Source organism: Bos javanicus, chromosome 10, assembly GCF_032452875.1.
Source record: "Bos javanicus breed banteng chromosome 10, ARS-OSU_banteng_1.0, whole genome shotgun sequence".
NCBI classification, from domain to species: Eukaryota; Metazoa; Chordata; class Mammalia; order Artiodactyla; family Bovidae; genus Bos; species Bos javanicus.
Window position 1 is genome coordinate 19,123,889 of NC_083877.1, and position 27,993 is coordinate 19,151,881.

A 27,993-nucleotide genomic window follows, 5' to 3' on the forward strand; every position below is an offset into this window, starting at 1 on the left:
GAGCCTGGGAGGGAGAGCCCATGCCACAAGCCCAACCCTCCACACCCCCAGAAAGCCCTTACCAGAGCCTGGGGACCAGGTTTGTGCTGTCCACATACTCTCCCCACATACAGGCCTCTCCGCCAATCACCAGGGCCTTCTGCTCAGGGCTACCTGAGGGAAAACAAGCAAAGACAGGCCTCAACCACCTTCCCAACGTGGTCCTCTCCTCAGGCCATTTCATCTGCTGATCTGAAATGTCCAACTCTCCTTCTCTCCCCCAGCTGCTTTGGCAGCAAGGAGAGCTCCCTGTTTACCTTCAAATGCCAGGGGCTCCACCAGGTAGATCTCCTTCCAGTCAGGGCCATAAGTTATATGGTTCAGGTACCAGGGGGCAGAAAGCAGGGCCCGAAAGCCAGCTCTGGTGACCAGTGCCAACTCCTTCACGTATTTTACTGGTATCTCTTCTCGCCATACCTGGATGATTGTGTCTGGCCGAACCTGTCACAAAAGGTCAAATGGCACAGAGGTTCCCGGGCCATGCAAGCAGCCCAGGCCAGGGGGGTGTGAGCCCCCTCTGCTCCCCAGCAGCAAAGCATTTCTCTGTGACCCCTAGCCACTGAACTTCTAGCCCAGTGCAGAGGCCAAGGCCCCCAAAGGCCCTAGGAGAGCTCCGTGCTGCCTCCTCCCCTAACCCCTCTGCAGCTGTCCTGTCTACACTGAGACAGTAACCCCAGCAGTGAACTAACAGAGGCAAGCAGTGGGGCCTAGAAAACTCATCAGGGGCTGTTATGTCCAAGTATCTCCAGATGTGTCTGAAGATGGGATGTGGTTCCTGCAGAGCCCCTGATGTGGCAGGAAGGTGGGATCTTACTAGTTGATGATGAAGGAGAAGATAGCCCTGCTCCCAGGCCTGGAAGATCCTAGTCTATGACACAGGAATGAAAACCCAACCCATCATGCCAGTTTCAGGAATCCCAAGTAACCTAGCAGCACAAGTAACTCAATCGGTTCATAGTGAGGGAAGACAAATGGAGGCTCTGACACCCACACTCAGGGCTCTGAGCTCTGTATCCATGCAGAAGCAGGGAAAGGATGGGAGAGCAGAGGGAGGCCCTGAGGGGAGCACCTCTTCTCTGCCCCAGGCTCACCTTTACTTTATTATCAAACACCTCCTGCCACACCACGTAGCCCTTGCCATAGGCAGAGACAATGTCCAGTAGCCTAGAGAGTACAGAGAGTGTTTGCTCAGTTCCGAGAGGCTCTGAGCTACTGGTGCCAGTGCCCTGGGGGCAGAGCCTGGCTAGGGGCCCATTCCTGTCTGACCAGTTGGGAACCGACCACTCCAACCAGAAAGGACAGGACAGAGGACCCCTTCAGGGGCCCAGAAAGTGGCCCAGCAGGGCCTGGCCCTGCTATGGAAAGTGAGGACTCTGAAGGAGGGTGACTGCCCACTCCCGCTACGTCCTCACGTCTGGATGTAGAAGGATTCCAGCTTCTTGAAGTCATCACCAAAGCCTTTCTTCTTCATAAAGGCCTGGATATCTGGGTTGGACTTCCTGAATCCCAAGAGAAAATGAAGATTAATTCTTTTGACATCCTCAAAGCCCAAAGCTTGGGGATTTGTCACCTGGCCTCCCACAACTTTTTTTTTTTCTTCATCTGAAAAACCAATCAACTGAGGATCTCAAGAGGCCACAACTTTGGGGAGTATGGCTGAAAAAGCTAAGTGAAAGGGGACCACTGATATAGGCCAAGAAAGGCTAAGCTTGGACCTGAAGAGCTTCAAGTTCACTTCCAAAGAGAACACATCTCAGTCTCTCTGGGCCATGACATAAGGCTCTGAGGTCTTGACGCGGGCACACTGGATTCTGGTTTCCGTCTCTTACCTCCCACACCCTGGGCATATCCTGCTTTTTCCTTAATGTTTATTCTTTATTCCAAGTGTATACACAAGATTGCTGTCTGTCACCCATGGCAGCTCCCTTGCTACACAATGTCTACATTTTATTTTTTCTCTCTCCTCAACTCTTTCCCCAGATCCAGCTCTAGTTCCCATTTCTCCAAGAAGCCTCTCAGCCTCTTTTGAGCTAAGGAAATCTGAGGGCTGGAACCTTATAATTTAATACTAACTAGACATTGTCATATATTAGCCTCAAATTCATGTGTCCTGCCTCTTCAATCAGACTATTTTAAACTATCAAAAGCAGGGACTATTTTTCTCTATCCTGATCTTTCCAAGACAATTCTGTGCCTGGAGGTGGTTTTTCTGTCAATATCTCAAGACTATGACAAGATCATAGACTTGCCAAGACCAGGTAGGGCCTCTTGGTAGGTGGAGAGAGGAAAGGCCGAAGGCCTGAGCCATCTGGATAGACAGCTGAGGAGCACCTGAAACACAGCTTCTTCAGGGCAAACATCTCCTCTGAGTAGGCCAGGATGGGAGGTCATAGGGCTCATACCAGCAGGTGAAATCAACCTCATCTCCTCCAAGGTGCAGGTAAAAGTCTGGGAAAACAGTACTGATCTCCAAGAAGAATGTGCTCATGAACTCGTAGGTGTTGTTGAGAGCCGGATTCACTGGCCCAAAGGTGCCAGAGGGGTGAGACCCAGAGTAGCAAGGAGTTAATAATCCAGGGACACCTAAGGCAATAGAGAATCTGAAGCTAGTGTCAGAAATACACAAACCCCACGTATAGTCAGATACATGATGACCATCATGTTCATAGACATTCCCTCAGGTAGGAGCACTCAGACAATCACTGACATAAGCATTTAGTGACAATCAAAGAAATACATGTCCACAGATCATACCCAGACAACTGTCACACACTCCTGCTGCCTTGACACATTCTTCCACTGGGGTCACCCTTGCTCCCAGAGCGTGCTCTCCTCACGTAGTCTGCCAGCAGAAAAGCAGAGAGCCTGATCTAGACAGACTGGCAAAATCTTTCTTCCACTCTGGGCACAATGACCTACAAGGGCATTATCAGGCAAGGACATCTGAGAAGAATTTGCCCATGTTTTAATAGTAAGAAGTGTCTTCTTTCGCCCAAAGTAAATTCTGCCTATCTAAATTCCCAGTGGAAGAAGTTGATGGAAAATATTCTTCCAGAGACCAAGGCTGGGGCATGCTACATCCAAGAGTCAACATCCTAACTCCCCATTGAAGGGAATTAGTGGACTCCCTCCAACTGCAGACATGATTCTTACCTGGCCCCCAGGACAGAGTGTGGCCAGGAGTGTCAAACTCTGCCAGCACCCGGATACCCCGAAGCCGTGCATATTCAATCACCTCCTTCACATCCTGTGCTGTGTAGATGTGGGTAGCAGGGTTGTAGGACCCCTGAAAGGCACAAAACACATTCAGGATCCCATTTCCTGAAGGTTAGCAGAGGAGAGGATATTCAAAATGGCTTCAGGCCGCCCTGGATATCAGAAAATCTGCCCACAGGGCTTCCCTGGTGGCAGAGTAGATAAGAATCCACCTGCCAATGTAGGGGACCCGGGTTCGATCCCTGGTCCAAGAAGAACCCATATGCCTCCGAGCAACTAAGCCAGGGTGCCACAACTGCTGAACCCGTGTTCTGGAGCCTGCGAGCTGCAACTATTGAAACCTGCATGCCTAGAACCTGTGCTCTGCAAAAAGAGAAGCCACTGCAATGAGAAGCCCACGCACCGCAACCATGGAGTAACCTCTGCTCGCCACAATTAGAGAAAGCCCACACAGCAATGAAGACCCAGCACAACCAAAAATAAATGCATAAAATTATTTTTAAAAAAGAAAGAAAACCAACCCACAGCCTGTTGATATCAGGTGCTGTCTTCAAGGAACTGTATCATAATTTCCCACAAGCTGTCCATTCATTGTCTTATTTCAGTGCCATGATGCCAGTGAGACAAATAAGGTAGTTATTATACCCAGCTAACAAAATATTAATAAATAAAAAAATAGGACCAGGAAAGATTCTCTCCTGAAGGTCACAGAGGAAATTAATGGTACAGTTTAGACTTGAACTTGACTCCAAAGCCAGTGCCCTTCTCCTATATGTGAGTGTGTCCCTTAAACTGGCTGGTTAGGAGGAGGGCTGATGTCCTTTGCTAGCAGGGCCATAGCCAGAGTCAGACTTCAAGCCATCAACTTGGTTTGGGTAAAATCGAAACATACCTTTTTGGTGAGTTCTGGAAAAGTGAAGCTCTCGTATGGGAAAGAAGAGTCATCGACCAGATGCCAGTGGAAAACGTTGAATTTATTGTACGCCATGACATCCTATAGGTCAGAGCACACACTGTGAACCCAGTACAACTTCTCCAGCTTTGGCCCCAAGCTTGGCAGGCCACGCCACACACTTTCCCAGGCTCAACCTGCCCCAGCTTCTTGCTAAGTGTTCACAGGTTCTCTGTATCAGACCTTCCCATCAGGTTGTGCCTGCCATGGAGGGAAGGGGAAGACCCTGCACATCCAAAGACGGCTGACAGAGCAGTATCTCCTCTGTGGGGATGAGTTACAGTCACACTGGGAGAAGGGCTGCAGCTCTGTGGTACCTTGGGGTCAGGAAGTCCCACAAGACCGTGGAAACTAATATTTCCTCTTGCCACTTGGTTTGGGTTGTCGGACTAGTGTTTATCCAAAACTGTGAGGTCTGTTGTGAATTTAATAGCCTTATAAGCCATAAATCTCAGATGTCAAGACTGGTAGATGTCCACTTCTCTGGTTCCATCAGAACACCAAAGGAATACTTAGACATGTAAGTCAGATGGGTAACTGTCAGCTAAGACTGCCCATCAAATTCTAGACAGTTAGGATCATCCTCAGCTAAGGCTCCTGAACATCTCTTTCCTAAGACTTTATACTAACTAAAGATAGCTGCCCTTGTTCAGAGAAGCCAATTCCCCAGCCCACCTCCTCTGTCACTGGAGATGGCCTGGACAGTGGTCCTCAGTAGCCAGCGGGGTACGCTTAAATCACTCGTATTTTTTTGAATCTTGGAGCAGGTCATCTTTTACATTTTTCCCAGGAACCCATAAAGTTACATAAATGCTCTCTGTAACTCCTTAAGAATATGGCACCAGATCTATCTGTTGTCCCATCACCCCAGAATCCTAAGGGCAAAGAAAGCCTTAAGGCCTGTGTACCAGAGTGTCCAGGATGCTAGCCAGTGGCAGGTAATGGCGAGACGTATCCAGCAACAAGCCCCGGTGAGGGAAGCGAGGGAAGTCCTCAATATCCGTCTTGTTGACATAGAACTGTGTGGACCAAACATTGAACATGTCAGGAGTCTAAGGCAATTCACCAGTGGGGTAGAGGGGGATGAGAAAAGTCTTCTGAGATCCCTGAAAACCCAACCAGCTGACAGTTTTTCAGGGTAACTATCTCCACAAACACCCCACACCTCCAAATGAATGACCATAAGCATGTACCTCTCCAGAGAGTAACTTTCCCCTGCCAGCCAATGCAGCTGTCCCACACACCACTCAGCTCATATGTACCAAATTCTCACTGACTCAATATGTTCAAAGCAGTGTGGTCTCAGGGTCATTGCTCAATAATGATTCAGGGGAACTAAGTTATACCCCAACTGGCAAAATCTACCAAACCAGTTTCCACCCATTATCTCTGTGAATACTCTTTTTGGGACCATCTCAAGCCACTAGTACTCTGTTTTAGGCAAAAGAAGGTATTTCCAGGACTCTCAATATTGGGAGCAAATGCCAGAGATTTAAGAAGAGCCCTTTTTGAAGGCCCACACTCACCGTGCCCTCAGGAGATCTCCATATAAGCTGGCTAAATGTCTCCAGACCTAGGGAAGTAGAAAGGCGGATGTAAAGACTTAGGGAGGTGGGTAAAGAGTTAGAACCATCTGGAAGGTTCCTATGTGGCAGAGCACAGTGCTTGGGCATACAGTGAAATGAAATCTAGTGTAAGCTGCATGCTTCTCAACAGCTAGAAAAGGGGGGACAATAGGAAGCCAGTATCGATTTTACTGTCTTTTATTTTGGAAGCGGGCAGTGTAAGGGGGTTTGTGCCCCTCCTAGCAATACACTCACCCACATGCCTCGTATCTATCAACCCTAGTCTTGAATTCACAAAGATATTAAGAAGAGAGGCCAGAGCATTAAATGCTCTCAACAGCTGGGGCCTATGAGGACATATGAAAGGACAAGCCAGCTCACAAGGGGATAAATAGTTCAGGGGATAATACTCATTAGGAGCTAAGGGAGCTGATAAAAGGGGGCCTCCAACCTGCTGCCTCTTCACTTTGAATTGTGAGAATGTGATCATAAACTTGAGTTTCATAAACTCAACGAGATCATAAACTTGTGGGTCCACAGCTGGACCCCAAAGACAAAGAAACATCCACTTTTCCTCTTCAGACCCTGAGAGTAGAACCAACTATAGGGAGCTGAGATCTGGCAGGTAGCAACTACCCCAGGAGACTGGACACAGACTCCTAGATTCCGGTGAGGCCCAAGGGCAGGCATGCTGTGTCCAGAGCACTAGATGTTCTCAACAGCTGGGCCCTCACTTCTACAAACCCAGCAGAAGCCCTGTAAAAGATTCCCAGAATCCTAAATTTTCAGAATTTAAAAATCTGTGAGACCTTTGGGGTCACTGAGCACCTCCTTTGAGGCCAACTTCCAGTGTACCATTTGGGCTTCTCTCCAGTCTGACGTTGACGCCTGGCACTTGGGGTCCCAGAACTCCCCACTTTAACCTGACTAATTGTTAACACCCACACAAAATGTACGAGAGGGCAGAAAGGGGAGTCAGCATGCTGTTTCTCCAAAACGCAGGGGAGGGGAGGAGGGGCTAGGGAATAAAGACAAACTGAAACAAGGTTTGGAGTTCAGTGAGAACTTCCCTCATTCACCGGCAGAGCTCTTACCAAAACGGGTGGAAGTGTTTGGCTAAGTCTGCGTCTAGGGACCAAATACCTTCTCAGTGGACCAGGAGGAAGGGCAGGGGCCTATCGCCCGTTGGCTAGCAAAGTCCTCATTTTATCCCTGTTTACCTCTTTTTTGACATTTATCTCTTTATTTTGATGTAGATTTCCTTTTTAAAGAGCCCTTCCAATCTTGGGCCCGTGGTGAGAGCTGAACAAACTGTGTGCGTGGCAAGGTGGGCTCCTCTCCCCAGCTGCCTGCCCCTGCTGGTGCCTGCCATCCACCTGCAGGGACTCCCTCTGCTTCCCAGAGTGCCTGCCAGGGGAGTGGCTGTTGCTGCACAGGCTGTGACACCTGCCAGCTGCTGGAGGCAGCGGTGAGGAGAACACTCCCTGCAGGGAGTTGAGGAAATACTCCAATTGCTCTCCATAAAGCAAGTTCCTAAGCTGGGGGTATTTGCCTGGCCCCCAGTCCTGCCCCTCACCCCACCAGTGCCCACCTTCCCACATCATCCTTCTCTCTCCCAGCATCAGCCCCATCTTGTTACCTCGCAGGGCGCCCCAGACAGTCTCGGAGAGGAGGAGACTCTGCTCATCATTTATGGTCAGTGTGTCTGAAACGACAGAAAGGATTCCATTAGGTTAAGGATTTCTACCCTCAGATTACAGAGAATCACATATTCTCTGTAAAACCTCGGATTAAAAACCAACAATAAGGAACTTTCCTGGTGGTCCAGTGGTTAAGACTGCGCTTCCACTGCAGGGGGCACGGGTTCGATCCCTGGTCAGGGAACTAAGATCCCGTATGCCGTGGGAAAAACAACAACAACAACAAACAAACACATTTTTTCTTTCAAAGAAGAAGCATTCCCTGAGGGAGCAGTGCTGATACTCAGGCCTGGGGCCAGAGTGGGAGGGTGGTCACCCAGTGACTCTGAGGCCCCGGAAAATGGTGTGTGAGGAGGGGCAGGCTCGCGTGGAATCCTCTGCAAAGCACCCCCTGCCCTGTGGGTCAGTTTCCCCACCAGAAACATGGATTCCTGCCAGGCTTTAGCTCAAAGGACAAAGGGGAAAGGGATGCTTGGAGGGGTGAGTCCAGGTTACAATGTTCCCAGAGCCTTTGAAGTCACCCCCCTCTCCCTTTGTCTCCAAGCTTCAGCTACTTCCTCAGCAATGTGAGGAAGAAGCCAAGACCTGAATGTTCACTTTGCACACTGAGATGTTCCCAAATGCTGCTGCTCAGGGCAGCCACAGGACGAATGACTTGGCTTCATCTCAGTTCAAATGGCCGAAAACTTCTTCTCTGTCTAGTGTAGGGTCTCTAAGAGAAAAACCAACAAAGTGCATAAGTTCCTAAAATGCCAGAGGGATTATATTCAGTTCAGAAGGTAGGTGTCCCGTGGGACTCAGTGATTAGCCAGTGTGATGTTCACGGCCAACCTTCAGACGCTGGTTAGAGTGCACAGGAAAAGCTCTCCTTTGACGGTTCTGGGCACTTGGTGACCCTGTCCCCCACCCTCCTGGAGGGCTCCAGGCCTAGCATCTGCAACTGAGGGCAGGCCATCTGAAGTTAGAGCTCCAGACAAGTGCTGGCTTCTAGAACAAGGAACGAAGTGGTACTTACAGTTCTCTACAGACCCCAAAGAAGGAAACTGGTCACATCCAGGAGTGACAACAAGGACCACCAATGAATTCTTCTCTGATGTATGCCGTTTTTCTGCAAGGACAGGGTAATAAACTCAGTGGGGCTGACTTGCCGCCAGAAACATCAGGCAAAACCAAGGCCCTACAGGAGGGACCCCAACTCTAGTTCTTTCAGTTTGTGTGTGGTAAGAGGGAAAGGGGGGCGGACAGCTGCCCTTGGCACAGGTGCCACCTAGTCACCTGTTTGACTTGTTCTCTGGGGTCGTGTTCCCCTCCCCGCAGTGACCCACCCTGGCCCTCGCATGATGGACCTGCCAGCAGCTCTTTGCAACCAGGGCTCTCTGTTTCCGGCTTACAGGAGTTCAAAGACCGCAACAACTGCGTCTGAACTAGAGGTGGCTCTGGAGTATTGCTAGTCAAAGTGTGGTCTGCAGATTAGCTGATGTGCCAGTGGTGTTACTGGTTGGTCAACAGATAGGAAGCTTATATGACTCCAGAGTGTAAGTCAGTTATGTCAGAGAAAACACAGTTTAGTGCTAACAGTTTCTTGTAACAAGCTTTTCTTGATGAAGGGAAGTTTTACATTCTGGTGAATATGCTTCTCATCTCATTGCAGACTAGCACTTGAAGTAGCACTGCTCTGGAGGGTTGCAGATGAAGGCGTCCAGCTTTGTAACAGGTTAGGAGCTGATGAGGAGCTAGGTGACAGGAGGGTCTGCCGTGCAGAGGGGGCCGCAAATGGCTTAGCTGCCACTCCAGCAAAGGTATGTAGCCACCAGACCATCCTGTTTCCTTCCTTCCTCTTCCCAAACAGGTTCTCTGTCCAAGGCAGACTTCTGCCCAACAGTGAAAAGCCACTCAGTTGGAGACAACATACTATCTAATACAGTTCAACAGATCCCAGTCTACACAGGAAAAAAAAAAAAAAGCACCAAACCAAAACACAAATGGACAGTCTCTTCCCATCCTCCCACTGGTTCTTGTCCATGACCTTCAGGGTGGTACTGATTGTACCAACCCCAAGCATGAACCTCAGTGAACTCCCTCTATTCTGTTTCTGGAGCCACATTTGTCCCCATTGCCACCATGACATCCATGACTTCCTATGGAACTACAAAGTCAGGGGTAGGATGGTCTGGCACAGTGCAGGGAGAGAGGATTCAGAGCCACATTGGAATCCCGAACATTATCCATCTGTAGGCAGAAGGAACTCAGGAGCCCTGAACACAAGGAAGCCTGCTTAATCTCCTGCTCACTATACCACATGGCTGCATCTTGGCTTTCAGGCTGGCCAAGAAGCAAGCCAATCAGAGGTCCTTTCCTACTAGCAAGAGCAAACACATTCTTTCCCCTGCTGGTAAACACCCTGTTGCCCCACACTAACACCTGCTTATACCCTGGAGGCAGAAGAGAATTTGAGGCTATTCTAGAACAGGCCAACTCACAGGTCCATTCTAAACCCTGAAGACTCATGCCCACAACACAGAAGGACAACCAGACTGTCAGGGCAGGGAGTGCGCTCGACCCAGAATGTGCAGGGCCATCTCTACAAATCCCAAAGACCAAGGAGGGCTTCACTGAGAGGCAGGCATGAAGAGAACTATAATATCTCTCCTTAAACTACCGCCTTGTCCCTCGTCTCCTTGTCCCCACCGGACCCCACACACCACAGAGCCCCAGTATCACTGTGTGGAGAGTTCATCTGCACATCTACCCGGCAGGCGTGCCAAAGAGGGCAAGGGTCCTAAGCTATCATCTTACCCTTCTGGACTTCAGTCTACCAAATAGAGAAATCTCAGCTCCCTAATACAACTGCCACTCCCCATCCTGAGGACGAGAGAGGCTGCACAAACACCAGGCTTATCTGAACTCTTACTGAGAAGACAAGGGAACATGTAATTGCTGTTATCGTATTTTGGTTTTTCTAAAACACACCTGCACTTCATTCTCTAAATCCCTGGTCTTTTAAGAAGGGAAAGGTCACAGACTCCTTTGAGGATCTGACAAAAATGAAAGGACTTTTCCCCTAGAACAAGGCCCCTCATTTAAGGACTTATCTCTCCACCCCTGGCCACCCATCTCATGGTGAAGAAGCCCTATCTTAAGTGCTCTCAGTGACTCATACGGGTCTGGGTTGATTAAAAAGACACAGAGTCATGGCTGCTGCTTAAACAAGCTCTGAGGAGGAAGGACCGGAGTAGGTGGTGATGTGAGAGCTGGCAAAACAGGAGGGACACTGGGTCATTTAAACGGATGTAAACAGAGGCCATCATTGTAGTTTCCGCCTCCAAGTCGCAACTCTGAAGAGAACAGGAAATAGGGGACAGGCAAGCTGCCTCTACACACACCCACACCCCTGCACTGGGAGGGACTGAGGTGTGGGAAGCAGGGTCTGGCAAACAGCTGGCTCACCAGCAATCGCAACGGGCGCCCTTGCAATGGGCCTGGGCAGGACAGCAGGAAATTGAAGCCTCCAGTGCTCAGGAAGCAGCATGGAAAACAGAGCACTGAGCTGGGAGATCAGGAAGGGTTAGTTCTGGCTCAGTTCTGCTGCTGCCAAGCTGAGTGAGTCCTGTGGCTCCCACTTCCTCCCTGGTAAACAATGGCAGGGTGGGACCATTGTTTACTGGCTGCTCCTCCTCAGGGCCAACAGCTCAGGATTCCACAGACAAACCACACAGCCTGGGGTTCCCTTTCAGACCACTGCTCCCTCATCCCCCTGCTTTCACGGAAGCCCGCTCTTTCCCGGGTTCAATGAAAAGTCTGTATTTTTTTTTTAAGAAGTTAAAAAAATTCAAGGACTTCCCTGGCAGTCCAGTGGTTAAGAATCCATGCTTCCAATGCAAGGGATGCAGGTTTGATCCCTGGTTGGGGAACTGAGATCCCACATGCCACCTGGTGCAGCCAAAAAAGAAAAGAAAAAAAAAAAAAAAAGGCAAACAGCCCAGAAGTATTTATAGAAAAAAAGTTATCTTCAGCACCCCTCTTCCTCTCTGATAGGATAACCACTGTTAATTTTCTCTCCTTATCCCTCTCTTTTTAGCACAGTTTTGCCTTATTCATCACAGGTCAGGTCTGGAGGTGGAACTCTTTAGAACAGGGGAACCTGAGACCATTTTATCACCCAAATCCCACTGTTTGTGCTGTGCGGGTCCCAGAACTATGACCCTTCCATTTCGTTTCTGTTCTCCCTCCTCTGCCGTCTTCACTTCCTTCCTGTTGCCCGAGATGTGGGCACCTCCAACACCATCGAGCCAATGCTCTTAACAGTCATCCCTTCCTTCTGTTGCATGTAGGGGGCAAAACCCTCAACCTGGATCCATCGAACATCTGCCTTTGGTGCACCTAATCCTGGTCTCTCATCTTGGCTGGGCCCTTGATGCCGTCCTGAAAATCCCCACCACCACTGCTTTTTCCCAGTCTCTGCAACAGCTATTTCAGACTTGTACCATTTCTTCAAGTCCACAACCGTTTTGCCACTTGCTTTAATCTCAGCAGAAAGCCAGAAGGGAAGCCTGCCCACCCCCACCTTCCCCTCCTCCCTGACAAAACTGCCTGCCACACACACCTGGTCTTCTCCTCTCCTGCCTCAGTGGAAGGGGCTTCCTTTTACCTGTGGTCTGCAACTCTCCCCGGGCTCCTCTTGTATAAATTAGTTCCCTTTTCCCCCATGTCTTCAAATTATTTCTTTTTGCAATTCTCTCCCATCAGCATTAAAATATTTGCATGTCTTCCTGGTCTCAACTCATCCCGAAGAGTCTCTCTTTCTGTCGCCTTCTGGTTACAAAGAAACTCTATAGGAAATGTAGGCTGAGCAGCTCAGTGCTAAATTTTAAAGTCACATAGATCTGGGTTCAAATCTTGGCTGACACTTTCTAGCTGTGGGACCCTGAGCAAGTTATTTTCCCCTCTGAGCTGCAGGTTCCTCATCTGGTGACCATAACAGTATCTAGCCTATTGGGCTGTTGAGAAGATTAATGCATGTAAAGTGCTTAGCTCAGAGCCCAGCACATAAGAGGAGATGTGTGCACAGTCCTCTCTGTAGCCACTTCCTGACATCCTCTCGGCTCCTCAGTCCACTATAATCTAGCTTCCTTCACCATCACTCCTAGGAAAATACCTTCACCAAGGACCTGTGGTTCTGCAACTAAATGCAAGGGATTTTTTCAATTCATTCATTCATTTATCAGTTAATTTATTGAGCACTTACTATGTGCCAGGCTGTCCTAAGTGCTGGGGATACAACAGCAATCAAAACAGACAAAAATCCCTGCTTTAGAGAAGCAGCATTCTACTGACACTCACTTCTGGGCCTCTTGGCAGCATCAGACAGCCCTGGCCTTCTTGAAACTAAACTCCCTCAGCTTAAGGGCCACTTTCTGTCTTGGTCTTCCTTCTCAGGCCTTGAACATGCTTCCTTGTTCTCCTTTTCCTTCATCCTCCCCTACATGCTCATGTCCCCAAGCTTCCAGACTTCTCCTTTTCTCCTCACTTTACACTCTCTCAGGACAAGGTCATCCACTTCCAGGGTGATTGATGATTCTTAAGTCTACCTTCCCTTCTGGAGCTGTAGACTCACACACCTCCACTCAGATGTCTCAAAAGCACTTTGAAACTTAGACACAGAATTGAACTAACTCTATATTAATCTTCCTAGCTGACCTTCTCTCTCAATTTGATAATAACACCATCTATTGAGTCACCCAAACCAGAAACCTCCTCCTCCCATTTTTCTGAGTAGATCAAAAGATCATTCACGTATACTTATTGACTGTCTCAGTTCAGTTCAGTTCAGTCACTCAGTCATGTCCGACTCTTTGCAACCCCATGAATCGCAGCACACCAGGCCTCCCTGTCCATCACCAACTCCCGGAGTTCACTCAGACTGTATGTGGCAAATCCTGTGCTAAGCATTCAGATCTGTTGTTGTTGTTTAGTTGCTCAGTTGTCTCTTTTGTGACCCCATGGACTGTAGCCCACCAGGCTCCTCTGTCCATGGGATATCCCAGGCAAGAATACTGGAGTGTGTTGCCATTTCCTTCTCCAGGGGATCTTCCTGACCCAGGAATCAAACTCCTACATTGGCAGGTGGATTCTTTACCACTAGGGAAGCCCAAGCACTAAGATTATATAAACTAATAAGAGGGAGAGGGACCCTGGTGGTCCAGCAGATAAGATTCCACATTCCCATTGTAAGGGGCCCAGATTCAATCCCTGGTTGGGGAAGTAAGATTCCATATACTGCAACTAAGCCCACGCACCAAAACTACTGAGCCCACGTGTTCTAGAGCCTGTGCACAACTAGAGAAGCCCAAGCGCTGCAATGAAGACCCAGTGCAGCCAAATAATAATAAAGGAAAGATCTAACTAAGTGTTGTGACTACAAAGTTGATAGTGGCTCTTGACCTCATCAGCATCTTCCCACTCGCATTGGGTTAAATGCCTTAATTCAGCCTCTTGTGAATTTTCACCTAGATTATAAAAAAATCTCCCAAGTTGTTCTCCCTACTTCCATTTATATACCATGTCAATCGACTATCCTTTGTGATCTTTTAAAAGGAAAGTCAGATTATGACTTTCAAAATCCTACGGTGGTTCCCCACAGATTTCAGGATAAAGTGCAGAATTTGCTGAATGATTATACAAACTTGTCTTTCTCTGCTCCTGTTTGGGAACTCTCCCAGGAGCACAGTGAACTCTTTACAGAACTCTGAAAGTGCTACATTTTCTCACTCTTTTTCTTTGCATGTATTGCTTCCTCCAATTGAAACAAACTTTGGATTGCCTCCATATCTCACCTGATTAAGAAACAGCTCTGGTTTTCCTTCTGTAAAACTTTGTCAGTCCCCTCCCCTTTCCTAGCAGACCTTCCTATGTGATCATGAAGCAACATATACATACATTTTTCATAACAGGTATCTTAATATATGCTGTTTATTTGTCTGTCTCCTCACCAAGGCTGTGAGTTCCTCAACAGCAGGGACCAATCTCAGTGTCTTTGTATTCCCAGTGCCTGACACACGGTAGTCATTCAATAAATGTTTGCTGAAAAGAAAAAATGAATGATGCTAGAATGTTTTAAATGCATATTTAATTCTATATATGCATAATGACTGTGCTACACAATAATCAGGTATAAATGGCAAACAGTTAATATAGAGATAACTTTTATACACCCAAACCTAGTATTTCTGAAGATCTAAGATTCAGTTGCCATGCTGTGAATGCTCAGTCGTGTCCGACTCTTTGCGACCCCATGGACTGTAGCCCTGCAGGCTCCTCTGTCCATGGGATTCTCCAAGCAAGAATACTGGAGTGGGTTGCCATTCCCTTCTCTAGGAGATCTTCCCGATCCAGGGACTGAACCTCTGTCTCTTGTGTCTCCTGCATTGGCAGGCGGGTTCTTTACCACTAGTGCCATCTGGGAAGTGGGATTCAGGTGGTGGATAGCAATAAGACACCCAGACATCCAGAAAGTGCCTTTTCAGATACTGCTCTAAAGACTCTTCAGTCCACAAATCCAAAGATTTGGGTCTTTCTACTTCTCTGGAAGGCAGTACTCCTTCCTACAACAGATATCTGGAAACCATGTCTTCACCTCAGTGCGTAATAGTCTGTCCCTCGACCCACGCTGCTCCTCCCTGAATCAAAACATTTCCATCACAGCAATGTGTTAATTCACAGACTCTTAGCAGCATGAAGAAAATACCACTCGCTTTGGTAATAAAGTGGCATGTGTTTTGGCTTCTGGAGTGAAAACTAAGGAAGTCAACCCAGTCAGTCTCTGGCACATCCCACTCGTTCGGGTCTGCCCTGCCCAGCAGTCCTGTGCTCTCCTTGATGGGGCCGGTGCTGGTCCTTCCTCTCCCTCCCACCTTTATATGCATGGCATCCAGGCTTCCTCTCCCCACACTTGACCTAATGAGAGCCCTTGGAATCATTCATTTCTCACTCATTCCAACAAGGATATACCGAGCACTTACTGTGCATCTGGACCTGTGGTAGGTACTGGGATGGTTAAAAGGAAAAACAAGCCCTGGTCCCTGCCCTTGAGGAGCTCACAGTCTAGTGGGAGAGACAAATATAAACAACAGTTACAAAACAGTGTGATTAAGGCTACAGTAGATATTATAGCTGCCTCCTTCCAGAGGCAGAGAGGAAGACTTAACCTTGGAAGGGGACGTCTGAGCAGGACTTTGAACCTTGAGTTGGAGTTTGCCAGCTACCAAGAGGGAAAAGGTATTCTAAGCCTGGGCAGCTGCTGACACACAAGAGCAGTGGTGCGTCCAGGAGAAGAGGCAAGGCTGCCCTGTCAGACTTCTCCTGGTAAAGTGGGAGTCTGAGAATCTCCCTGCCCCGGCCTGGAGCCCCCGAGTGCTGCTGAACTCTGTCTGGACCATGGTGCCTCCTCCCATGAGTTCTACAGTTCTTTTCCCTCCATAGATTACTAATACCTACTCTGAAGTACAATCCATCTAGCCCATAGGTGAATCCTGAATGTTTTCCCTTCTGTCTTCTTTTGTAAAATTTGTAGTTAGAAGTTTTATTTTTTGCTTTACTTTTCAAACTTAACCTGTACTTGTTCACTCCCCTCATCCACTGAAAGAACATCTCCCTATAATTCTAGATGCTAAGAGATAACTTTGGTTATCATTTTGCATACATCCCAGTTTTTTTAACTATATAGATTTATTTTAAAAACAAAAATGAGAGCCCAATACATATTAGTAACTTTTTTCCACTTACCAAAATGATTTGCAGATCTTTTAATGTCAGTATATATAAACCTACATCATTGTTTGTAAGTGTTTAATGCAATTCCATTTTGGAGATATACTTTAACTTTTTTTTTCATTTGGCCATGCCACGCAGCTTACAGGATCTCAGTTCCCCAACCTGGGACCATGGCAGTGAAATCAGAATCCTAATCATTAGGCCACCAAGGAACTTCCAAACATACTTTAATTTTAAAAAGCTGAAATTAGCAACTTCTTTCCTCTTTGTGGACATTTGGGACTACTTCTAGGTTTTCAATATTATAAACAATTCTCTAGTAAATATTCATACATATATTATTTTTAAAGCAATTGTGAGAGATTTTAGTAGGAAAATCCCTAGAGGTAGAAATGCTAGGCCAAAAATATGGAAGTATTTCTTCCTTTTATTATTTATTTGGGTCTTTGCTACTGCACATGGGCTTTCTCTAATTGCACCAAAGTGGAGGCTGCTCTCTGGTTGTGGTGCGTGGGCTTCTCATTGCAGGGGTTTCTTTTGTTGCAGAGCATGGGCTCTAGAGTGCACAGGCTTCAGGGGTTGCAGCATACTGGCTCAGTGGTTGTAGCACCTGAGCATGTGATCCCCACAGGATGTGGGATCTTCCCTGACCAGGGATCGAACTTGTGTCCCCTGCATTGGTAGACAGATTCTTAACCACTAGGCAAGTCCAAGTTTTTAGTTTTGACGCTGCCCAATTACTCTTCCAAATTATTGTACTAGTTTATCTGAACCAACATACATGGGCCCATCTTTCCGTCCTTCTAAAACGGCTGCTGCTGCTGCTAAGTCGCTTCAGTCGTGTCCGACTCTGTGCGACCCCAGAGACGGCAGCCCACCAGGCTCCCCCGTCCCTGAGATTCTCCAGGCAAGAACACTGGAGTGGGTTGCCATTTCCTTCCCCAATGCATGAAAGTAAAAGGTGAAAGTGAAGTCGCTCAGTCGTGTCTGACTCTTAGCAACCCCATGGATTGCAGCCTACCAGGCTCCTCCGTCCAGGAGATTTTCCAGGCAAGAGTACTGGAGTGGGGTGCCATTGCCTTCTCCCCTTCTAAAACTAGATCATCTCAATCCCTTTCCATCTGAGATACAGCACTGTTTTAATTTGTATTCCTGTAACAGTCATTGAATTTCAGCACTGCTTTGTATTACTGGTCATATTTTTTGTACTTTTTTCCCAATAAAAAGCTTTTTTTTTTTTTTTTACAAAAACTTTTTTATTGAAGTATAGTTGCACTGTGCTTTCTACTGTACATCAAAGTGACTCAGTTACACACACACACATAAAATTCTTTTAAAAATGTTCTTGTCCATTATGGTTTATCCCAAGAGAGTGGATCTAGTTCCTTGAGCTGTACAGCAAGACCCTGTTGTTTCTCCATTCTGTATGTAACAGCTGGCGTCCCCCGACCCCAGACTCCCAGACCACCCCTCTCCATCCCCGCTCCCCCTTGGCTACCACAAGTCTGTTCTCTAAGTCTGTGGGTCTGTTTCTGTTTTGTAGATAAGTTCATCTGTCTTTGCATTTTTTAAAAGTTAATTTTCTTTTATTGCTTTGCAGAGCTCTTTCTAGATTTTAACCTTGTCTTTTAAGGTTACATATTTGCCTCATTTTGTCCTTTATTTTCTAACTTAAGGGTTCTTTTGCTTTAATTTGTATGTAGTCAAATCTGTTAGTCTTTTCCTTTATGGTTTCCTTTATTGACTTGTTTAGAAAGGCCTCTTCTACCCTGGGACTAAATGAATTGTTCCTTTGAGTCCTAATAGTTTGATGGCATATCTTTAGATCTTTAGCACGCCTGGAATTTACTTTTGTGCTTGGCATGAGGTAAAGATTAAAAAATTTTCCAAATGGATAACCGTCAACCAGTCATCCTAACATATTTATTGACTAACACATCTTTTCACTTTTGATTGGAAATGTTTCCTTTGTCATATATGAATTTCTCATACACACACACACATATACATGAACCTTTGCTTATCTCTGGAACTTCCTTCCTCGGCAGTCCTATAGTCATGGAAATCTACCGTGTTGTCCTGCTGTCCTCTTTGGTCACTCTGCCTCTGCTCTTTCTGGGCCCACACTCCCATTCCCGTGAGGGCTGTTTCCTCTCCTCCACCAAGTCACCTGTACTACACATCGTCCACACCTGCCAACCCTCTGGAGCCTCATTCATGGTTACTCAACTACCAACACCTACAGCCTTTTCTACTTCCCCCAAAACTGAAGCCTGCCTCTCCCTACAACTTGCTCTGAGAGGCAGCTCCTTCTCACATCCTAGGCGAGACATATGGGGGCTGCTTCCAGGCCATCCACCCTCTTCCATCAAGTAAAAAAACAACCACCACCTCTCCTCTGGAAATCATGACATTCAGCTGTAAAATCTTGAACCTCTCCTTGTCAGAACACTCTGCAACTTCCTGGTCACTTCTTTATTTACCTAAGACTTTGGATTCCAGTCTCCAGTGTTCCTCTCTGTCTGAAAGCTAGTCATAATCCTAGGTGACTAGGTGATTTCACCTAGTCAAATCCTAGGTGACCCAAGAGGAAGAACTAACCCACATTCTGGCTTAGCAGTCATCCAGTGACATCCTCCTTTTCCTCCTCAACACCCTCTCATGGTCACCTTTAGGACTCATTCTCTCAAGCTTTAGCATTCAGCTAACTGTCTGCTAGCTAATTGGCACCTCACACTCAACAGGTCCAAAACCAAACTCACTTTTAATCATTCCCGTCTGCCTCCAACCTCTTAATCTCTCTCTCTTTTCACTCCTTCCCTTGCTCTCCTACTATTTCCTCTGTCTTTGTGAATGGCAGCTGAATACATTTAAATTACTAAATCGCAAATCTGGAGTCATCCCCCTAACCCCCTTCTCCATCAAAACCCCTACTTTTCAAGCATCCCACTTCCTAAAACTTTTTTCTTTTGAAAAAAATTTTACTTTTCTATTGGAGTATAGTTGACTGACAATGTTGCCTTAGTCTCAGGTGTACAGTAAAGTGATTTGATTGTCCATATACATGTATTTACTCTTTCTCAGATTCTTTTCCCGTAAAGTTCATTACAGAGTATTGAGTAGAGTTCCCTGTACTAAACAGTAATTCCTTGTTGTTAATCTATTTTATATAGTAGTATATATATGTTAATTCCAACCTCCTAATTTATCCCTCTCCCCCACCTTTCCCTTGGTGAACCTAAGTTTGTGAGTCTGTTTCTGTTTTGTAAATAAGGTCATTTGTATCACTTTTTTAGAATTTTACATATAAGTGATATCATATGACATGTGTCTGTTCTGTCTGATTTACTTCACTTAGTATGACAATCTCTGGGTCCATCCATGTTGCAGCAAATGGTACTATTTCATTCCTTTTTATGGCTGAGTAATATTCCATTGTGTAAATGTACCACATCTTCTTTATCCATTTGATTGTCAAAGGACATCTACTTCCTACATTTTTCTTCAATCTTTCTAGTTTTCTCTGTCTGTACAGCTGTCAACCCACTTCAGCCACTTTTCTCGCTTATCTAGACCACTGTAAGAGTCTTTTAAGTGGGTTTCCTGCCTCTAGTCCCATTCCCCACCAATCCCCAATGCAGTCAGAGTTTAGTTACATCACTTATCCTGTTTAATGGCCTTTATTGGCCTTCCTTGACCTTAGGATGAAGTTCATGTTCTTTATCAGGGCTCCCCAGGTCATTTCATGACCTTGCATCTACCACCTCTTTAGCTTCAGAACTTGCTGATTCACCCTGTAGCTGTGTGCTTCATGCTGACATCACTGATCTTGAGTTTCTTAAATATGTCATGAAAGCTTCTTTCCTAAAGGCCTTTCCTGCATGTATTTCTTTCTGTGTAGGTTACTAACTCCACCTCCATCAGCTCCTTTCAGATCTTATTAGACAGCTCTTATTGGAAGTCTTCTCAAAATGTACCCCCTATGCATGTGCACACGCACACACACACAGACACACACACACACATATCAGGTGTTCCCAAAGCACCTGTGCTTCAGTTATTGGCAAAAATCACACTTTACTGTATGTCTGTCCACTTTGAGACTGTAAATTCTTAAGTATTCTAAAAAATTCATTTAAAAATTTTATACAACTTTTAAATGTTACTTTCCATTTAAGATTATTACAAAATACTGGCTACCTTCCTTACACTGTATTTACACCTTGGAGCCGATCTTACACCCAACAGTTTGCACCACCCACTCCCGCACCCCTATATTGCCCCTCTTCCCCTCAACTGGTAACCACTAGTTTGTTCTCTCTATTCTGTGAGTCTGTTTCTTTTTTGTTGTATTCACTAATGCACTGTATTTTTTAGATTCCGCATATAAGTGATATCATAGAGTTACTTGTCTTTCTCTGTTTGAGCATTACGCCCTCCAAATCCATCTATGTTGCTGCAAATCACAAAATTTTTGTATGACTTTTGTATGGCTGAATAGTATTCCACTGTGTGCGTGTGTGTGTATACACACACATCTTCTTTAGCCATTCATCCGTTGATGGACACTTAGGATGCTTTCATATCTCAGCGATTGCAAATACTGATGCTGTGAACACTGGGGTGCATTCTAGTTAATGTGTTTGTTTTTTTCATATGTTTAGCCAGGAGTAGAACAGCTGGGTCATATGGTAATTCTATTTTTAGTTTTTTGAGAAACCTCCACTCTGTTTTCCACAGTGGCTGCACCAATTTACATTCCTACCAACAGTGTAGGAGGGTTCCTTTTTCTACATCCTCAACAATGTTATTTGTGTTCTTTTTGATGATGGCCATCCTGACAGGGGTGAGGTAATACCTCATTATGGTTTTGATTTGTGTTCTTTTTGATAATGGCTATCTTGACAGGTGTGAGGTTAATACCTCATTATGGTTTTGATTTGCATTTCCCTGATAATTAGCAATACTGAACATATTTTCACATTCCTGTTGGCTATCTGCATTTCTGCTTTGGAAAAATGGCTGTTAATTTCTTTCAACCACATTTTAATTGGGTATTTTTTTGATGTTAAGTTGTATGAACTGTTTATATATATTGGATATTAATCCCTTCTCAGTTGTATTATTTGCAAGTATTTTCTCCCATTCAGTAGTATCTGGTCTTACATTAGGTCTTTAATTCATTTTGAATTTATTTTGTATATAGCATTAGAGAATATTGTAACTTCATTCTTTTACATGGAGCTGTCCAGTTTTCCCAGCACCACTTGCTGAAAAGCTTGTCTTTTCTCCATTGTATATTCTTGCCTCCTTTGTCGCAGATTACTTCACCATAGTGTATGGGTCTATTTCTGGGCTGTCTCTCCTGCTCCACTGATCTATGTGTTTGTTTTTGTGCCAGTTCCATACTGTTTTGGTTACTGTAGCTTTGTAGTATGAGACTGTAAATTCTTTAAGGACATAGGCAGCTCATTAATATTCTTTGGACCAGTGCTACTGACAATTTATAGTTGCTTAATAAATGCTGCTTGTATTCAGGATGAATGGAAGGGGGGAAGCCAACTAGAAATACTACTGGGATCTGCAAACAATGGGCCAGGGCTCAAAATATTCACAACTTGAGTGCTATCGATTAAAGCAATTAGATGTCAGAAGTTACTATTTGAAGTAATTAACACTGAAGTGTTATCAGAGTTTAATCCTACAAAAGGACAGTGAGGTTCCCAAATCCCTAACTGGTATAATGCTTGATAAAGGTATTCATGAGTAGACTGTCCCTACACTGCACAGTGTAAAAAACAAAGTCTTGGTAGACAGACCTGACTGGAATTTGTACTCTGCCATTGCTAGCTGTGTAACCCTTAACCTCTTTGAGTCTCAGTTCTGAAAGATAAGTATAACACCAACCTCCCAGAGCTGTGATGAAGATTAGAGGGTATAACATACAGCAAGTGCCAGATACTCAATAAATGCTAGTTTCCTTCCATTTTTCACTTGTCTTTTCCTAAAAAGTCACTTTTGCAGCTTGGCTGGAAGAGCCTAGGGGCAAGTTGCCTTGTGGGAAAACCACACCACAGAAGCAGCCCTGAGGGCCTTCCATGAGCTTCTTATAGAACCCTGAGGGCTCCACTACTGTGTGATGCCACCCTGCGTGGCAAACAGGCTGACCCACCACCATATTGGGTTGGCCAAAAAGTTCATTTTCTGTAACATCTTAAAAAATCCTTAACAAATTTTTTGGCCCACCCAGTATAAAAGGGACATGGGCTTGGAACTCTGAATCGGCCTCAAACTAGGACTGTGGCCCTAGTCAAAAGACCAAAGCCACAAATGTGAGATCCTAGTTATCCCCAGGACAAGACTGAATAGGACTGTAGTTAAACTTTTCATCCAGGAGAGGATACCTGGCAAGCCATCTCCCTTGCTCCCATCCCAAAGCGTTACAAAGAAAGGAAGCTTACTGACTGACATTCAAGTGGCCAAGCACTCAAACTTCCTGCATCTAAGCACACACTGCTAGAGAAGAGAGTTTCACACCAGAATCAAGCCACAACCAACCTCAAGATGTGGACAGAATGATAGCACCCTGCTGCTAGCTAGAGATCAGGGTTGAGTGCATGGCCAGGGAGCTTAAGCAATAACAGTAGCTTAAAACAGATGCAGGAAATAAATGAGAGAAGTTCCTGACCCAGTAATAGGTCTTATTCACTACAACCATGAATAGAGAAGAAAAACAAACCCATTTTTCTGTTACAACAGACTACAAACCCTTAAGCCTTGAGGCAGATCACAGAAAATGCTTCTCTTATACATGTCTCACCTCTCCAGACTCAACTTCCTCTCTTCAGCTGCCCTGGTCAGCGGCCCCACAAAGGTGAGAGAAAGCTTGTCATCCAATTGGTTAAACCTCTGGATGATGCACATCGACTCTGATCTTGTCACTTATTTCCAGGGTTAGCAGAAGAAATTTAGGAAAATACAGAAACATAAGAGTAATAACCTCTTTCATTTCTAAAAGAAATATGAGTTGGGCAGCAAAACTCTGTTTTGTATAACTGTCATCTAAGGAATGTCACTCAGCATTGAGCTCTACAAGGACTGGGTGAGCAGCCACTGCAGTCACAGACATTCAGCACACCTTGACAGGAGTTTAGGGCAAAGATCAGAAATGAGGCACTCTGTGGTCTGGGAAAACTGGCAGAAGAAGCCCTCAGAAAGTTAAGATATTTTCAGAAGAAAATTGTATTAATCCAATTTCTTGTATCTTTCCATACATAGAAGAGCACCAGATATCTGTTCCTCGTGACCGAGAACAGCCTTCTACCGAGATGTGTGCTTGACTGCATGGACCCCTTTCTCCACAATCACCTATGTGCTTGTTGACCCACTACTCACTGGAGCAGGTCTCCAGAGCTGTGAGAGAGGTTGTCTCCTGGGTTATAGTCCTGAGTCCCCAAATAAAACTGAACTCACAGATCTCAGGCTATACATTTTAATTTCAGTTGACAAATCATTAGAAAAAGGATTGAGGTTTATGCCTTCAATGGGCTAAGAAATCCACAACATGCCCTAGCAAAACTGAGTAGCTGTAAGGAAAAAAAAAAAAAGACCCCACCTGCTGTTAAAAACAAATCAAAAAAGAGGGAATCAACTGGCAAAAAATCTCCAGTGCTGTGATTCACTCTTCCGTGTGGAGGTGAGGAAGTGGAATGGAAGGAGATGGGAGGAAAGGCAGCTTGAGGGTTTAACGTTTTACATTTTGTTTCATTTTAAAAATCACCAAGTTCTTAGGCTTCCCTGGTGTCTCAGTGGTAGATGGTAAATAATCCACCTGCAATGCAGGTGACCTGGGTTCAATCTCTGGGTGGGACGATCCCCTGGAGGAGGGCATGGCAACCCACTCCAGTATTCTTGCCTGGAGAATCCCCATGGACAGAGGAGCCTGGCAGGCTACAGTCCATGGGGGTCACAAAGAGTCAGACACGACTGAGCGACTAAGCACTGCACATTAAGAGACACAGGTTATATCCCTGGTCTGGGAAGGTCCCACGTGCTGAGGAGCAACTAAGCCCAAGTGCCACAACTACTGAGCTGTGTTCTAGGGCTAGAGAACTGTGACTACTGAAGCCCGAGCATCTAGAGCCCAGGCTCTGAAACAAGAGAAGCCACGGCAATGAGAAGCCCGCATGCTGCAATGAAGAGTAGTCCCCGCTCATCGCAACTAGAGAAAAAGCCTGTGTAGCAATGAAGACCCAGCACAGCCAAAAAAAAACCAAACACCCAGTTCTTCCTTCTAGTTCAAAGTTTGTAAAGACACTCATCATTATCTCCCTGTATCCTCAGAAATGCTTGAAATGTAGACACATTAGAAAATAAAAAGCAGCAGTAGCTACTTGCAAGTTAGGCAACTTGCCAAAGGAACATAGTTAAAGAAGTGATCAGTAAACATTCTGTGGCTGACTCCTGAGTAGATCATGTTTCAGACCCTAAGTCCACTACTGTAATCGGTCTTCAAGCAGGGGAAAGGGGACGCAGAGATGGCTCAAGGAAATAAGACTGGAATTTTTCATAAACCAGGCCCAGACTACCCATACACATCTAGATCACGCTGAGCTTCTTGGGTTCAGCTGCGAGAAGAGGGGCTGGTAGAGGCCAAGCTATCTTAGGCCCAGGGATTCCAAATGGAACACAATTATTTTGCCCTTCGCTAAAAATGATTCTCCTGATACCTATTCTTCTCAAATCACTGTATTTCTCCTTCTTATATAGCCCTCCATCCTCCACATACCCCATCACAAGAAAAAGAATTCTACAAAACTCTCTTGCTGCATTGTTTTCTTCCTCTTCGCTTTTAAGACAATATATATAACTGGCAGTCAAGTCTTCTGCATAATCAGATTTAGCCACTTTACCTGGACTTTTTAACTTATATGCAGAGTACATCATGCAAAATGCCAGGCTGGATGAAGCACAAGCTGGAATCAAGACTGCCGGGAGAAATATCAATAACCTCAGATATGCTGATGACAGCACCCTATGGCAGAAAGTGAAGAAGGAATAAAGAGCTTCTTGATGAATGTGAAAGAGGAGAGTGAAAAAGTTGGCTTAAAACTCAACATTCAGAAAATGAAGATCATGGCATCTGGTCCCATCACTTCATGGCAAATAGATGGGGAACCAATGGAAACAATGAGAGACTTTATTCTTTTGGGCTCCAAAATCACTGCAAATGGTGACTGCAGCCATGAAATTAAAAGACACTTGCTCCTCGGAAGAAAAGCTATGACCAACCTAGACAGCATATTAAAAAGCAGAGACATTACTTTGCCAATAAAGTTCCATCTAGTCAAAGCTATGGTTTTTCTGGTAGTCATGTACAGATGTGAGAGTTGGGACTATAAAGAAAGCTGAGCACTGAAGAATTGATGCTTTTGAACTGTGGTGTTGGAGAAGACTCTCGAGAATCCCTTGGACTGCAAGGAGATCCAACCAGTCCATCCTAAAGGAAATCAGTCCTAAATATTCACTGGAAGGACTGATGCTGAAGCTGAAACTGCAGTACTTTGGCTACCTGATGTGAAGAACTGACTCATTGGAAAAGACCCTGATGCTGGGAAAGATTGAAGGCAGGAAGAGAAGGGCATAACAGATGATGAGATGGTTGGATGGCATCACCGACTCAATGGACATGAGTCTGAGCAAGCTCCAGAAGTTGATGATGGACAGGGAAGCCTGGCATGCTGCAGTCCATGCGGTGTCAAAGAGTCAGACACGACTGAGCAACTGAACTGAACTGGACTTTATCAACTCCATCAAGCACCCCAAGGCTATGCCTTGTCCTTGTCATGGGAAGGTTAAAGTGTACACAGCCTCTAGTTCAATTAGAGCAGAGAGAACCAATCAGCATTACTCTTTCTCCCTAGCCCAGCTGCCTCTTATCGGCTTCCCCTCTATGTTCTCTAGATGCAGTTCCAATGCATCTCCAATTCTGTGATGAGTTAAGAGCAGCTTGAGTTAGGACCGCAGCATACTGTGTTCCTCCTTTTCATGAAATCACATGCTAATACTCCAAATTTGAAACTTGAAAGACAATCAATTCTAAATGAAACCTGCAGATCATCTTTTTGATGATCTTGGACATAAAGAACAGTCCCTTGGACTGCAATATCAAACTAGTCAATTCTAAAGGAAATCAATCCTGAATATTCATTGGAAGGACTGATGCTGAAGCTAAAGCTCCAATACTTTGGCCACCTGATGCGAAGAGCCAACTCATTAGAAAAGACCCTGATGCTGGGAAAGATTGAAGGCAGGAGGAGTAGGGGGCGACAGAGGGCGGGATGGTTGGATGGCATCACCAACTCAATGAACATAAGTTTGAGGAAGCTCCAGGAGATGGTGAAAGACAGGGAAGCCTGGCATGCTACAGTCCATGGGGTTGCAAAGAGTCGGACATGATTGAGCGACTGAACAACAGGACACAAACAAAAATCATGAAACCTTTTTACAAACTTTTATACGAAGTAGCCCTTTAAAGTTAATTTTAATATATTCAACAAATAATTAAATATCTATGTTCAGGGCATAATTATAGAAGGAATGGCCAAAGGAGGAATTTTAGGAGATTCAGATTATCATGAACTCTGCCACTTATCAACCCGGTCACTTAACATCTGAGGATGAGCTAATCAAATATTGATAATGGCTGTAGAAAGATCCAGATACTCATACAATAATCTTCCTTCCATTCTACATTAAAAGGTCTGGGAACGGGTTGGGGATTATTCTGTTCAGGGACAATGGCATCCTAAAAAACTCACAGGGGTGTACATGTAAACATCAGAACAGGATGAGAACTTTATGATAATCATTAAGGACTACGGCTTCAATCAACTAGTTTCAAGAAAAGCAAAGAAGAATGCAGTCAAATGACATAGTCAGATTTAGTCATTTTACCTGGACTTTTATTAACTCCATCAAGCACCCCAAAAAGTATTTGGAGCAACATTAGTTGGATGCTATCCCAAATAATCAGATCTTTGATCTGCAAACAGGATGTGGCTTAATGATCAAAACAGAGAACTAGGTTCATTCAAGTATCTAGGGCCTAAAATAATCCTGTTTAACAAGTTTAACAACATGTAACACATACCTTCCAGTTGGCAGAAACACCTGTCAATTACAAGTACTAAATACTTCCACAAACCATTTAGCAATTAATGGACTACAGCTAAGCCTTGGAGGCAAGTTCAGAATAGAGTTGAAACTCAACACCAGACTTGTTTTTTAGAAAACCTGGAAGTATGAACTTCACTGAATTCAAGGAGCGGCTCAAAACCAGAAGTTGTGCTGCATTAAGAAAGCACTGGGGACTTCACCAGCAGTCCAGTGGTTAAGACTCTGCATTCCCAAGGCACGGTGCATGAGTTTGATCTCTGGTGGAGGAGCTAGCCTACGAGGACACTGGAAGCTTTAGCTAAGTTTTAACTTGTATATGGGGCTTTCCAGGTGGCTCAGTGATAAAGAATCCACCTGCCAAGCATGAGACGTGGGTCTGATCCTTGGGTGGCAAAGATCCCCTGGAGAAGGGAATAGGCAACCCACTCTAATATTCCTGTCTGGGAAATCCCATGGACAGAGAAGCCTGGTGGGCTACAGTCCATGGGGTCACAAAAGAGTTGGACACAACTTAAGAGACTCAACAACAACTTGCATATGTTGTTTTCTTCAATCCCATTGGGAAATATACTAT

The 27,993-nt window shown here is 45.4% G+C and overlaps 1 protein-coding gene across 2 annotated transcripts in view; it reads right to left on the minus strand.

Annotated features, from left to right (window-relative positions):
- Positions 1-27,993, minus strand: part of HEXA (hexosaminidase subunit alpha) — a 34,253-nt gene that overhangs the window by 4,871 nt on the left and 1,389 nt on the right. For both annotated transcript variants that reach the window (XM_061430287.1, XM_061430286.1), the window contains exons 2-12: positions 8,488-8,580; positions 7,412-7,477; positions 5,734-5,780; positions 5,116-5,226; positions 4,148-4,249; positions 3,193-3,325; positions 2,442-2,622; positions 1,452-1,538; positions 1,131-1,203; positions 297-480; positions 63-153 (exon numbers count right to left, since the gene is read on the minus strand). In XM_061430287.1, coding sequence (XP_061286271.1) covers positions 63-153; positions 297-480; positions 1,131-1,203; positions 1,452-1,538; positions 2,442-2,622; positions 3,193-3,325; positions 4,148-4,249; positions 5,116-5,226; positions 5,734-5,780; positions 7,412-7,477; positions 8,488-8,580 — 1,168 coding nt within the window. The remainder of the gene's footprint in view (positions 1-62; positions 154-296; positions 481-1,130; positions 1,204-1,451; positions 1,539-2,441; positions 2,623-3,192; positions 3,326-4,147; positions 4,250-5,115; positions 5,227-5,733; positions 5,781-7,411; positions 7,478-8,487; positions 8,581-27,993) is intronic.